The sequence below is a fragment of the Stigmatopora argus genome, chromosome 14, assembly GCF_051989625.1.
Source record: "Stigmatopora argus isolate UIUO_Sarg chromosome 14, RoL_Sarg_1.0, whole genome shotgun sequence".
Lineage (NCBI taxonomy): Eukaryota > Metazoa > Chordata > Actinopteri > Syngnathiformes > Syngnathidae > Stigmatopora > Stigmatopora argus.
This window is the reverse complement of record NC_135400.1, coordinates 5,286,447-5,300,612: the sequence shown is the minus strand read 5'-3', so window position 1 is coordinate 5,300,612 and position 14,166 is coordinate 5,286,447. Positions and strand designations below refer to the sequence as shown.

The 14,166-nt window shown below is 40.4% G+C and overlaps 1 protein-coding gene across 4 annotated transcripts in view; it reads right to left on the bottom strand.

The window, feature by feature from the left end:
• Positions 1-803: 803 nt before the first annotated feature.
• The window catches only part of LOC144087939 (trinucleotide repeat-containing gene 6A protein-like), a 33,398-nt gene continuing 20,035 nt past the window's right edge, over positions 804-14,166 (bottom strand). For 2 of the 4 annotated variants that reach the window (XM_077618070.1, XM_077618073.1), the window contains 15 exons: positions 13,758-13,835; positions 12,185-12,343; positions 10,361-10,501; positions 10,038-10,154; positions 9,793-9,912; positions 9,246-9,341; positions 9,015-9,186; positions 8,775-8,915; positions 8,442-8,612; positions 8,220-8,360; positions 7,945-8,052; positions 7,447-7,677; positions 7,254-7,324; positions 7,041-7,180; positions 804-6,363 (listed from right to left, as the gene is read on the bottom strand). In XM_077618070.1, the coding sequence (XP_077474196.1) occupies positions 6,018-6,363; positions 7,041-7,180; positions 7,254-7,324; positions 7,447-7,677; positions 7,945-8,052; positions 8,220-8,360; positions 8,442-8,612; positions 8,775-8,915; positions 9,015-9,186; positions 9,246-9,341; positions 9,793-9,912; positions 10,038-10,154; positions 10,361-10,501; positions 12,185-12,343; positions 13,758-13,835 (2,232 nt within the window). In that variant the 3' untranslated portion in view covers positions 804-6,017. The remainder of the gene's footprint in view (positions 6,364-7,040; positions 7,181-7,253; positions 7,325-7,446; positions 7,678-7,944; positions 8,053-8,219; positions 8,361-8,441; positions 8,613-8,774; positions 8,916-9,014; positions 9,187-9,245; positions 9,342-9,792; positions 9,913-10,037; positions 10,155-10,360; positions 10,502-12,184; positions 12,344-13,757; positions 13,836-14,166) is intronic. The other 2 variants (XM_077618071.1, XM_077618072.1) reach the window with 2 other exon arrangements.

Below are 14,166 nucleotides of genomic sequence, written 5' to 3'. Positions count from 1 at the left end.
GAAAAAAAAGCTACTATACATGGTCTTTTTTTAAACAAAAAAGCCTTACTATATATGGTCATTTTTTAAGAAAAAAGCCTTACTATACATGGTCTTTTTTGTAAATAAAAAGCCTTACTATACTATGTCGTTTTTAAAGACAAAAAAGCCTTACTATACTGTGTCGTTTTTAAAGAAAATAAGCCTTACTATGTCGTCTTTAAAGAAAAAAGCCTATACTATGTTGTTTTTTAAGAAAAAAGCCTTACTATACTATGTCGTTTTTTACGAAAAAAAGCCTTACAATACTCTGTCGTTTTTTTTAAGAAAAAAGCCTTACAATACTATGTCATTTTTTAAGAAAAAAAGCCTTACTATACTATGTCGTCTTTTAAGAAAAACGCTTTACTGTACATGGTCGTTTTTTTTAAATAAAAAAGCCTTACTAGACATGGTCATTTTTTAATAAAAACCCTTAATATACATGGTCATTTTTAAAGAAAAAAGCCTGACTATATATATACATAGTATTTATTTTTTAAACAAATAAAAGCTTTACTTTACATAGACCACTTTTTTTTTAAAGAAAAAGCCTTACGATGTCCAGCCATTCAAGTCATTTTGCATGCCAGCTTTACGTTTGTACCAAATCTCGGGGTATTCTTTGCTCAGTTATGAAGCACATCTAATAAGATGAATAAATATTTGAAATAATCGTCGACAAGGAAAAAGAGTGTCGCCAAACTTTCGTCAAAACATATACGTATACCAATCTTGAGTTTATGTCCATTTTCTTGCCATGAAAGAAAATAAGACTTGGAGGGTGATTGTTAGTCTTTTATTGAGGGTTGTACCCAAGTTATACAGCTTTGTATGCTGGCTGAAGGGGCCAGAAGTTACAAACAGTAATCAGTATACGAGTACAGCCAACAGAAGACCTACTACCTACAAATCTACACCTTAGTACACATTCTCTTAAGAGCACTAAAAATTCCAAGAAAAAAAAATGAGGGGAAAAATACTGAACAAACCAAGCAACAAAAGGAGTAAAAATATTAAATGAAACCAAAGAGACAGCATCAGAGGAAACATTCATATTAGAGCACACTGGAGTTGGTTTTAATACCTTGTTATATCAGGCGACTTCGTTCACTTTGTCTTTTTTTTTTTCAAATGTATCAATACGTATACCCAAATAAAGATTGTCCTTCAAAAAGTGCAGTTTTCCCCTACAAGTTTTAAGATAAAATCCGTCGATGGCCCGAGGAAGACATTTGAAAATAAAGTTACTTCCTGGCGTTTTGAGGAGAGGGAGGCGACCTCTCGATGATTAGAGACACTGTCAGTATAGATTCTCATATATATATTTATATATATATAAATTCTAAGTTCAACAGTCTCCCAAAGCAATGTGCATAATAAGAGGTGATCCAACTCAACACTGTGGATTGATAGAATCTCTATAAAAAAAGTTGTGTAAAATTTGCACTTTCACCAGCCTATCAAGGAGCTGGGAAAAGAAACCAATGGACCTGACCTGACCACACACACACACTCACTCAAACACACACACACTTCCTGCTACAACTGGCCCGGTGGTTGCTAAGTAAACTTTTTTTGTGCATTTTTTTCTTTTTTCAACTTTATTATTAGTAGCAGTACGATTCAACAATGGCACAACATGTTTGAGGAATATTACTGGGAATCCTGTTAACTTGTTTGTTTTCGACTCATTGCCCGCCACTGAAGGCAATAAGCGTCCAATCCAAAGTGGATTGGACGTCCGTCACCGTCATTGCTAGAATGAGTTAAAAATACAAAACCCAAGTTGGACATGGAAGCCTGGGTTCAAAACTCCACTGCATAGTCTCTCTGAGCAACACCCACCCTTCTTTGTGCTGGTTAAACTAAAGCTTTTCAGTTTTTTTTTTGCGCATACATATACTCCATAATAATAAAAAAAAAGACAGCAGATAATCACAGTTTGCTTTTTTTTGGGAAGGGTTGCGTCATTTTTTTGTGTCAAGCATTTTTGATCAAGAATAATTGCCACTGGGTGTTTTGCTCACAGAAGAGTTCAGTCAAGAGGAGAACATAAGTCACATTATTCTTCTTAAATAGTCAAAAAGTAGTAAAGTATGGCCTGCCGGCTCCCCGCCGACCCTCCCTAATGGGAAGCTGCCGGACTGCCCTGGAGATTGTACAGTGCTCAAGGTGGTTCTCGCTACTTGCAGCTTTTCCTAACACGGTGTCGCAAAACCACCCTAGGCTTCAAGCATTCCACAATATGCTGTTTCAGAAACACACGCATTCACAAAACACCTCCACCCCACCGTGCCTTCCCATTGCCGCGTCATTTGGCGTTATCTCGTCCAATCGAACACACGTGCAAAAAATAAAATAAAAACAAAAAAAAAATGGAAACCAAATTATGTGAGCTTGTTGCTTGTCCCTTCTCTTTAACAACAATAAAAATGCAGTCATGCTGTCAAGACGTTACCCTAGCATTGTCGTGCTCAAAAAGTTTTGCTAGTAGACACGCATTTTCTTGTGATCAAAATAAAACGCAAGATTTTCACTGGCCAGAAACAAACAGTTGAATGGAACTACAGGCCTACTGCAGTACGATATAGCAATTAATCTATCACGATAGCGATATAAAATGTTTCATTGTTTGATGAACATTCATACAAATTTGACTCCTCGAGCTACTGGATTTAACATTTAACTGACTTACCACAAATGTTAAATAGCGTAAAGAAAATTAGCTGGCGTACTTTTATTTTTGTGACTAAAAAACTGCTACTACAATGCAGCTGCATGTCATTTGGTGTAAATATCACATATGTGGACACCTCAGAGCCCAGTTAAGTATATTTTGTAAATTTCAGTAGGTACCGCATATAGTCCAAATATTACACAAACAATATTTGCACATTTGATTTTTAAGACTGGTGTATATCAAATCACGTCCATAAAAATAAATGAAGATTGATATTGGAAAGAATAGTGTTGTCTGTATCCTGTGTGGATTAGGTGTTGCTATTTTCAATTGTTTTGCATGCATTACTTACATATGCTTGCTAAGAAGGGACATTTTTCTAGCTAGGGACACCTTGAGGCTATTCGGGGGTACTACTGTGGTTTACGGAAAAACCTAAACGTAACAATGCATATTAGACACGGTGTGCTGTCCAAAATGTGCATTGCAGGATCCGGTCTATTTATTTGCGATAACAAGGACAAAAAAGCTTTACATCGTTTTGGTGATATATTGTTATATCGTACAGCACTTAGTGGGCCTATTGCCTTATTCTGACTCAGTTCTAATTGGAAGATACAAAGGAGACAACTCGCTGCAGTCAGCACAGCGCCATCTTGCCCATTCACACCATGCACAGCTTATCCAATCACAAGCACACATTCTTGCCACCTATGGCGGCCTATGAGTTTAAGACCACCAAGTGCAAAATCCAAGGCTTCTCACTTTATAATGTCAGTAAAATAAAATATAAGTTCAATGTTCCTCTTGATAAAAATATAGACCAAAAAAAATTACAATAACTCATCGGCAGCCATTGATGCTGATAAACCTCCAATCAGGTGGTTGTTTTCATCCCCCTACTTCAAATTGAAATAGGTTCATCACTAGCAGACGCCCGATCCATTTGAAGCGCCTCAAATGTATCGAATGTCTATCCTCGTCAATGGCTGCCAATGAATCAAGAAACATGATGTGGAATTAAGTAAACTATGTTGTTTGATTGAATTATTTGGTAAAGCAGTTCAATACTGACACACGCACAACTGTGGCTAATACTTGTTAAATAGTCACATCTCTGCTTCAAAGTAAAGCCGACACATCACACTAGTCAAATAAAAACGTACAGTTGCGGAAGGGCCGCGCACACGCACACACATACGCACGAGTTTAAGGTCCATGGCTTCGCTAATGCTCACGTGCACTCAGCTTTTTTGAAAGCGCCCCTAAATACCCCCTAACAACCAAAAAAAGAACATTGAGCTTATTAGGAGCTAACCAAACAGCTAAACTAGGCCATCTATAATAACCTGGACGCACATTCACGCATAATGGATCAAATTAAGACATCCCCCCCAACCCCTGCCTTCCCCAGCACAACAATACAATCATATTCCATTTGTAAACAGGTAGAAGCCACTTGACTTGTTGCATCTGCGGACACAGTTGGGATCAAGGCAATGAAATGTGGACGACTTTTGCTTCACTGTTTAAAAAAAAAAAAAAAAGTCGCTTCTGATTTTTCTTCCTTTCCAAAACGTTTTGTGGCAATGGGCGCTAAATAAGCCGTTTAAAATGTCACACTGAAGGAAACATTTAAAACGTGTTGTCAGACGTGAAAGAAACAAAAACAACAACAAAAATCACCTCTCAGTAGGTCGTGAGAAGCTACAGTATGCATAGATACAGTTTCGCCTTTCTCTTGGTTTTTACATTCCCACCCCGTTGATTTTAACATGGGTGAAGTGGAGGACACACACACTCACACACACGTACATGCACACACACTTGGACCCCCCCACAACCCTCAAAAGACAGCATATTGAAAGCAGTGTGTTGAGCTTCTCCAGCTTAAAGCAGTTATTTGGCAGAGAAAAGAAACTTACAGACCATATTATACATCATTTTCAGTGCTAGAAGTTGGATTTTCCTTTCCTACCAGGAGTAGTAGCATTTTTGTTTCTATTTTCTTCTCTTTTTTTATTTTTTTTATTTTTTTTTATTTTTTTTTAAAGATAAACTACAGGGGGCAGGGGGGACTGGCTTAATTTCCTGAGAACCATTGCTGGTTATTTAGCAGACAAAGAGGAATAATTCAAATAACCAACACCATGGCCAAAAACACTGATCCGAATTCCCAGAGTTACAAAGCGTCGTCTTCATCCTCGATTAGATTTTTTTTTGGTGAATTTTTTTTAATGCTTTATAAATGTTTTAGTCTTTTTTCCACTTTTTTTTAATATATATATATAATTTTTTTTAGCATTTTCTATTTAACTCCATCATCTCCTAAAATGAAGGATGAGCACACATTCAGCCTCCCAAGTCTTGTAAACAAGAGGTTGCAGTGTGGCACCTCCAAAATATTGAAAGCCTTTTCTGAAAGTGCTGTTCCCACCCTTGCCCACTCGAGGACTCAAGGGAGGGTTTGCTAGATAGGCCCCGGCCCCTACATTAGGGTCGCTGGGGCTTGTTAGTCCCAGCTCCGGCTACAGTCCTTTAGCACTGCAGAGCTCGACGATCTTTAGTCCTCAAAAAAAAAAAACATTGGTGCAATACTTTTTTTTCTCTTTTTTTTCCAACTGTCCCCAAATAACCTTCCCAAGTTTTTCTTCGTCTTGAACAAAGCCGTTGATCTTGAACTCCACGACAACGCAGTAAGGTAGGCGTGCCAAGGCAAGAGAGGAGCGTGCGCAACCACACACACACACACGCGCACACAAAACAGCCACGCATACACAGTAAGGACCTCAATGAGTAAACAGCTACACTGGAAAAACTGGCTGCTCCCTCTATATTGCAGATTAAATATTACTGAGGAAAAAAAAAACATTCAGTGCAAAGTTTAAAAAGCTCATACTCCAACATTGTCGGCGAAAAAAAAATGGAATTCAAATAAACATTGCAAATGAAAAATATATACATATATGTGTGTATATATACAAATATATATAAATACACACATACATATATACACGTATATAATGATGATGAGCTCGATTGAAGCTTTTTTTTTTTTCGGTGTGAAAGAGCACTACCTGGAAGCAAATATCCATCCGTTCACATTATAGAATTGGCCTGCAGGATTCAAGTATTCCGACTGATATGTTTTTGGGCTAAAACAAAGTGGACATATGTGCAGAGAGATAAACGAAACTAGTTTTCCACAGGGGAAACCCCGTTTTGTTGAAAAATCTTGTCATAAGCGAGTAGTGCCACTTCTGCTTTCATTTTGCTGATTATTGACAATTCTCCACTGACCATTGCGCACACTTGCTCAAATTGAGTCTCCGGCACCTGCCAGGTGATCCACTGGGAGGAAGCTGATTGGCGAAGGGCTGCCGATCCGTCCCACCTCCGTGCCGATGGGGCTCCCCCACAGGCTACTGGAATAGTTAGGCCCGCCCCAGAGGGAGGAGCCGTGGAGATCGCCGCCATTCCATTGTCCAGCCTCGGCGGCACGGCTGGGGAAAGAGTGGGATTGATCCATTCTGCTCTGAGACGAGCCCATGGCCTGCCAGGCGGAGGAGGGCGTGGCCAATGACTGCCCTTGTGCAAAGAAACGGTTGATTTCCTCCTCGCTGGCAAACTTGGCCAGAATAGTCGTGTTCCCCAAAACACACCTGTGCACAAGAGGAGAGGTTGGTGATCTGAGTTATGTCTTTTGCATACTATATCAGACTGGAGGCCTTATCTTCAAGTGCCAGCAAATGTTTTACTCTGATAATGGACAAGACCAATGTTCCCTCTAATTTTTTGTTTGTCTGGGCAGAAAGACAACCTGCCTGAGCACCTTGAGTACCGGTGTGAGCAACAACATCATTGCTCGCTATGGGCATCTACTAGAAATAAATGATTTAGTAATAATAAAATGTAATGATTAATATCTATGAATGGGCGGGCCAGCGGATGAGTGGTTCACGCGTCGGCCTCACAGCTATTAAAAAAAAATTGGGATTTTATTTTGTGCGCTCCATATGATTTGCTGTGCGCAGAGAAGACGAGAGTAGTGCGCAATTGCGCACGCGCGCAGCTTAGAGGGGACATTGTACAAGACCCTACTAAAGGAAGCAAAGTTTTAATCAGATCGTACGTGACAAATCAACAAAACATTGTGTATTTTCCCATGAAGAATTAGAGCACTATGCAGTAGTTGTATCGTAAAATAGTATAGATTGAGTTCCTGACTTGGGTATCAATGATGTGGTATTGCCAAATTGTGAGCTAATCCTGAGCCGTGGATCGTTAATCGTATCTAGACGTACCCAGAGATTCCCACCCCTGGTCCCACTGCTCTTACATGTGCAGGCTTTTCTGGGCCTTGGCAGCCTCATCCTTGGAGCTGTAGCAAACCACAGCATTACCATGTGGAAGGTTGAGGTGGAATGTGATCAGAGGGCCATGTTGCATACACAAAGTCCTCAGTGTAGAGCCGTCAATCTGTGGGATTGTAGCAGCAAACTATAATGTCACAAACCAAATGGAAGCAAAGAAGAGCTTTTTGTGTGCATACCTGAGGTGTGAGGTTTTTCAGAACAAGCCATTGGGTTCTCCCTGAGCTGCTGCCGTCACCCCAACTCGAACCTGACACAGCAGATTGATTACTAGGATTATCACCTCTTCGATCACATGAACATGAGTTGGCCTGAGCACGTCATTTTCAGAGGCTCAAGTAAAATTAAAAAAAAAGTGTAAAAATCCCTCACCAGGTGCATATGTGGAGTCAGTGGAGCCCCACCCACCCAGCCTCAATACTGATCCATCCCAGCCAGAGGGGGTCGAGCTGGGCTTCTGACTGGTGAGACCGGGCGGAGGTCTGGAGGGGGCCGCCACAGACAGTGACTTGGGAGGCAAGGGGACCTTCCACAGCTCATGGGCCAGAGAAGAGTTGGACACGGAACCGACGCCGGGAGCCCACTTTGATTCATTGGGTCTGGCTGCATTGAGATGGACACAGCATAACAAGCTTTACAACAAGGAAGCAAACTGCTGTTCTATTAAAAAGGTGCCTGGCAAGAGTGCCTGCATAAAAAATAATAATAATAATTTCCTCCATTATTCATTCCTCAAAATTGTCTGCACCAACTGAACTAGTTCAATGGACAAAAGTTCATTGCTAACTAGTTTATATTTTGGGGGAAAGTGAACAAAAACATGGTGTTTTTGAATAATTTTGTGAACTGGTTCTGGGGTGGAATGCGTACCTGAAGTGCTTTGTGCTGTACTGGTGAGGGAACCGCTGTGGCTGGAGGCACGAATGGATGACCAGGCACTGTTAGAAGGCATCGTGGTGTTCAGTGATGAAGATTGCCCTGGTCAAACAGAGAGGGAGAATTAGGCACTCCAATACAATTTGAGCGTTGCACATTCCATGTTAGCCATGTTAAAATCGCTTACATCCTAAACTCACAACCTTGCCAAAAAGTACAACGGCTATCCAAAGTACTCAATGTTTGTGTTCACCATGACTTAGACTTACCATTACTCCTGTCCCTGAGGTGGTCTGTGTCACGGACGGTGTTGATGGAGAGGTTATTAATGACACTACCAGGGGTCACATAAGGGTCAGTCTCAGGGTCAATGTTGGGGTAGCCTTTCCAAGGTTCACCAGGTCGGAACTCTACACAAACACGTATGGATATTAGGCTCTTTTTTGGCCAAATGTTGTCAGCTCAAACAAGGAAGATTAACCCTGGGATACCTGGGGGCCACGTGACAGTGTTTCCATGGGGCGGGGGAGAATTGGCACGGGACGGCCAGCCGTCACCTACTGAGCCCATTGATTGGCCGGGAGTGCTCAGAGGAGATGGGCCAGGGGACAGGAAGTCATAAAAGGGAGAATCCTCCAGACGCAGCCCTGACGAAATAGCACCTAGCAGGAGAACAAAAGAAAAAGAGGAGATCAAAAACACAGAAGGTAAGCAATTGAGGAAGGGCAAGGCTGATCAAAGGACTTCAAAAAGCTTTTCCATAGAGGTTTGTTTTGGACAACTTCAGCTTTCCTTTTAAATGCTGCATGAAAAGTCATTTGTACCAGATTTGCTGTTCTGCTCCAGAGGGTCAGCAACCCACAGTTTCTTCATTCTGGACTGGGGCGGTTCTTTATAGCCTAAAGCTCCGCCAGCATTAGTACCAACACCTATGTCCAGTGATACATTCAGGTTAGAGTTCAAGCCTATTAGAGGAAAAAAAATACATTTTGCTTAATCATGCAAGACAGATACATCTTGATCATTGCTAAATTTTGGAGAGTTTGCTTTAGTAGTTAACATACTTAAAGGGAAGTTGCTAAAAGATCCAAGAAGGGAAGGATCCTTCTGCACGTCAGGGCTATTGTGGGGCAAGTAGCTATCCAGGTATGGTTTGAGGGCTGATGACTGTTTCAGCAAAGAAGGATCCAGATGACGGGGTGGCTGCATCATTGGAGATGAACCAACAGGACGTGTCTACGCACAGTAGAAGATGTTAAAAATAATACCAAAGTAAAATAAGATGAGAAACAAACCTGCTCAGGCGGTCGTCCCACAGGCATCACTCTCTGGCTCTGAGCCTTCTGCTGCTGCTGTTGTTGTTGCTGCTGCTGCTGGAGAAGGATAAGACGCTGCAAATGGAAAACAAAAATTCAGCCTATAAACTTGTACAGTAATCCCTTGATTATTGCGACTTCACTTATCGCAAATTCACTACTTCTATTTTTTTTTCAGCCATTAATTATTATTATTATTTACTTCATTGCTGAGTCCTAGTAGCAAGAGTTCATAAAAATGTGAAAATCCACGCTGAAACTCGTAAGCGGAAGCCAGCCATTCTTGCTACTAGGACTCAGCAATGAAGTAAAATATATATACATCCTTTTTTTTTTAATAGGGGTGATCCTATTTCACGATTTTTCGATTATCGCGGCCATGTCTGGTCTACATTAACCGCGATATTCGAGGGATTACTGTAACTCATCAAATCGTTGTTTGAGTGGTGAAAGTTTCCGATACAGCGTACAACAAATAAAATGTTTAGTTGAGTTTTTTTTAATTCAACAATTTATGGCAATTCACCTGGAGCTGGTTCAGCTGGTTGAGTTGAGTGAGCTGGTTGAGCACAGCCACCTGCTGAGGGCCCAACAGGGGGTTCAGGCCCCCATTACCACCTGGGTATTTCAACAGGGGTGGAGGGACCTAAAAATAGTTAAGATTGCATATGAACATGGGGATGTTTTTTCCCCAGCTAAGGGCTAACCATGAGGTCTTAAAATAATAATAATAATAATAATTGTTGATCAGGTTTAGGATGTGCGCACTACCTGAGAGGGCATGATGGGAGGAGGCACTTGGTTGCGGAAGTTGGGATGAGGGAGTTGAGATTGCAGTCCACTGCGGCCCTGTGCTAAACTGCTACCACCCAGCATTGGGTTTACATTCTACCAGAGGGACAGAGAGTAAAGTAAAATGTTTTCATAAGTGAAATGCTATACAAAGTAGGGGTATAAAAAAACTAATACACATGCCACAGAAAGAAATTACAGAGGGGCTGAATTTCATGCAGCTCATTAATAACATCTTGTTGCGAGGAGAGCTCTACAGAAAAACCAGACATACAACATCCTTGTGATAGTTCTACACTCACCTGACGAGAGACTCCTGGACTAGCATGGGCAGGAGATGGCCCAGAGTCGAGACAAAGGCTAGTTTGAGTAGAATTGGAAGGGGGAAAACTCATGCTTTGATTGGAGCAATGCTCATCAGAAGTAGCGTGAGGAAAAGACAGCTGTGGAAGCAAGGCAGATGTATTCCAAGCGCAGGGGAAGCACAGTGCCAGCCAGACACAGACAGAGAAGAAAGAATGTGGTTAATTTGGGGGCAATATTAAGCGTGGTGTTATGCTAACATAGAAAAGAGGGATGCATCGCGTTAGAAATGCTCCAAAGATTAAGCCAGCAAAGAAAAAACCACAAAAACCCTGGACAGGGAATAAAACATTCTCTGTAAAATAACAGATCCTTTTTTTTAAGTACTTTCAATGAGAAATTATGATCTATAGTTTTTGCTGCCAATATAAACATGATGCAGAAAAAAATACACTAAAACTCATCTAATGTGAAGTGCAGTAGATAGTAATGGCCACTACGAGGTGCACCACAACAGTAAGAGCCCTCCTGTGGATCTGTACGATCCACAAGGATGCAATTTGGAAACCACTCACAACTTTTGCACCTCATTACAAATGGCATAAATATATCACCCAAGCAATATTTCTGCTGTATTTTTTTTTAAAACACAATACACACTATTAGTAAAATTATTTGTTTCGCACTTCTGTACTCGATATACAGTGGTACCTCGAGATACAAGATTAATTCGTTCCGGGACTGAGCTTGTATGTCGACATTCCCGTAACTCGAAGGAACGTTTCCAATTGAAATGAACTAAAAACAAATTAATTTGTTCCAACCCTCTGAAAAAACACCAAAACAGAATATTGGATTGGAAAAAAATGTTTTTCTTCTAATTTGCCATCTATTAACAAAGTAACACATAACTAGTGGTTTAATATTACTAAAATGGTGTTTAATAGAACTAAAATTAGACGGATTTTGTGGAGGGTAGAGAGAGGGGGTAGAGGGGGGTGTGGGGGGTTTCGAGCGGAGGAGACTTTTTGCACCGGTGATTCGTAATATAACAAATTTAAATGAATTTGGATTACAATGCAGACACACTCAAAAATAAGTTTGATCTAACCTTACACTAAACTTAATTCTAATTTTGCTTTACATTTTTTACTTTTGTTCTCCCGGCCGGGTTGGCTGTTTGCCTCGCCTCCACCCTCACTTTCACTATCGATGGGCTATTTGCTTTTGTATTTCCTTCAAAATATTCCAAAAATAATACACAGTAGTCTTGTATTAGCGATCGCTCCGCCAACGGAAGCTAACAGGTTAAAGGGGAAAAAAACACTGAAAAAATGCAGCGCTCCGCCCAGTGGTCGCAGAGACATTACAAAGAGGGAGTTGCGACCAGAAACATTACACGAGGGCGTTGCGACCAGAGACATTCCACGAGGGAGTTGCGGGGAGAGAGCCAGTGCCCCTGATGTTCTTATGAGCAGCCAACGAGAAGTAATATATACTACTCATATTAGCGATCGCTCCACCACTCGCGCTGAGTGACGGAAAAAAACCACTGAAAAAAATGTAACACTCCGTACAGTGCTCTTAGATATGTTATACACGAAAGAGATGCGGGAAAAAAAAGACAGTGCGCTAAAATCATAAACAGCCTCTCATGTCTGGGCCACCTGGCTTTCTCGTATCTTGAAATGTTTCTCGTATCTAGAGATAACTTGCTCGAAATTTTACTCGTATCTCGAAATGCTCGTATGTCGGGGTGCTCGTATGTCGAGGTACCGCTGTACTGTACTACTCTATGTTAAGGACAATGTTTGCAGTCTTACTTTGTCATAATAAGAGCTGCGATCCATTGAAGACTCTTTGTGTAGCTGGTGTTGAGACCCAGGGTTCTTTCCCATTACTCCACTGAAATCCATCGAGTCCAAGCGCTTGTCCTGCATCATACCTGCTCCGGTTTTCATGGAATCATCAGGGGAATCTCGCTTTAAAAAGGAGAAACACAAGAAAAAGAACATTTGTTTGGACGACTAAATAATGACCATAGCAATGTAATGGCTGTCGATTTGCTTTTTTAGGACCATAACTTGTTAGCCAAAGTAGAGCTAACAGCATTATAAAGTAAAATTTCAATTGTGAAACATAGCTCTATTTTTGTAGGCAACTCTAAAATGAGCACAGTGTAAGCCAGAAGTGGTCAATTAGTCCACAAAGGGATTCAGAGGGTGCAGGTTTTTGGGCAACCCAAACAATACGACACCTTTTCAACAATCCAGAATCTTAAATGTATAGGTTGATTACAGTCTCGCCCTACTTGACTGCTCAGCTCTCATATAAATGCAAGTGGTGATAGTTTGAGCACTGGATTGTAAATCTATCTGGTTATCTACTGTTGCAACCATGAAAACTACAGTGCCAATATATTTTGCTAGTTTCAAAGGGTAACCGTGGCAGTGTCCATCCAACCCACAGTTTTTATATCAGCACCTGAAGTAGATGGGACTTTGTAACAGTCTGTGTCATTCATTGCTTTTAGACATTATCCAGAACATGAGCAATGCCTCTAGCGATGAGCAAAGATGAAACAGAAACATAAATTAGGTATGTACTCTAACCCTTTCTATTAAGCCCAGATGACTTCCAGAATTTTCTATCCATCAGAATCTGTGCTTTCACGAGAAGATCAAAGGATTTTGCTATTTGTCGTGAACAAAAAGGCCAAGGCTAGAGGTGGGCGATAAAACGATAAGAATAAGTATCGTGAAATAATTCATGTCAACAATAATAAAAACTCTATAAAAATTCAATAATTTTAAACTGCAATTAAACCGACCAACACAGGAAGTGGGACACTGTTGCGGCATGAAACCTAATTCCAGACCAAGACTCTAGAGTGTTTTAGCATGTTCGCAATAAAAGCTAACACAGAAGATTTCTTGACTTATTTATAATATGTTTTATCATTTATTCGTTACATTATATTTTGTATTGTTTGCTGGTCTAAAAATATGGTTTTGTTTTGGAACTGGATCGATGTCAAAACATCTTGGAAAAAAATCTGTTTAGATCAGAAGTCAACAAGTCACTATCGGGACATCTCTAGCCAAGAACCCATAGAACTGCAGCTATATCCATAATTTTCATTTTAGATCACAGGTTTTTATCATTTTGTCATCACACAAGTATTGTTAGCAAGGTCCAAACATGTGAACCACCCTGTCCCCAACGCATGTGCTTGAGGATTGACACTGGCTGGTCCTCATTAGAAATAGAGTATTTGGCATGAGATAGAGCTTGAATAACTGAAAATATTTTAAAATAATTAGGTGTTTTTGTGTCGAGGCAGTTTAAGACATGATTAAAAAAACTTCACTGGCATCTGCATGTTTAAATACTTACAGAAAAATTCAGGTTGTTAAACTGGTTCATGAAAGGTTTTATCCACGGCTCATCGGGTTTGTTGACTGGTTTATTCATCTAGAAACAGGAGTTAGCCGATTATGAACTTTTCACTGCAATTGTAATGAGATAATAAACATGACAAGTGGACATAGTGCACATTTTAAAAAGCTTCACTGCTGCAGTGTTGGGGTCTACATGGAAAATAGGGTTGCACGAAATTGGTAACAAACTGACATTGCGGTATTTTTTTGTGTTAAAATAGATCGATATTAGCTTTGGTGAAAAGACAATGGCCACATTGTACTCATTATATCCACCATATAATCCAGACAAAGGAAGTTTGAATGATTTCCAGGTAAAAGGAAGACTCAGTATGCCTTTGTGAATCAAAACAAATGTTTGTGTT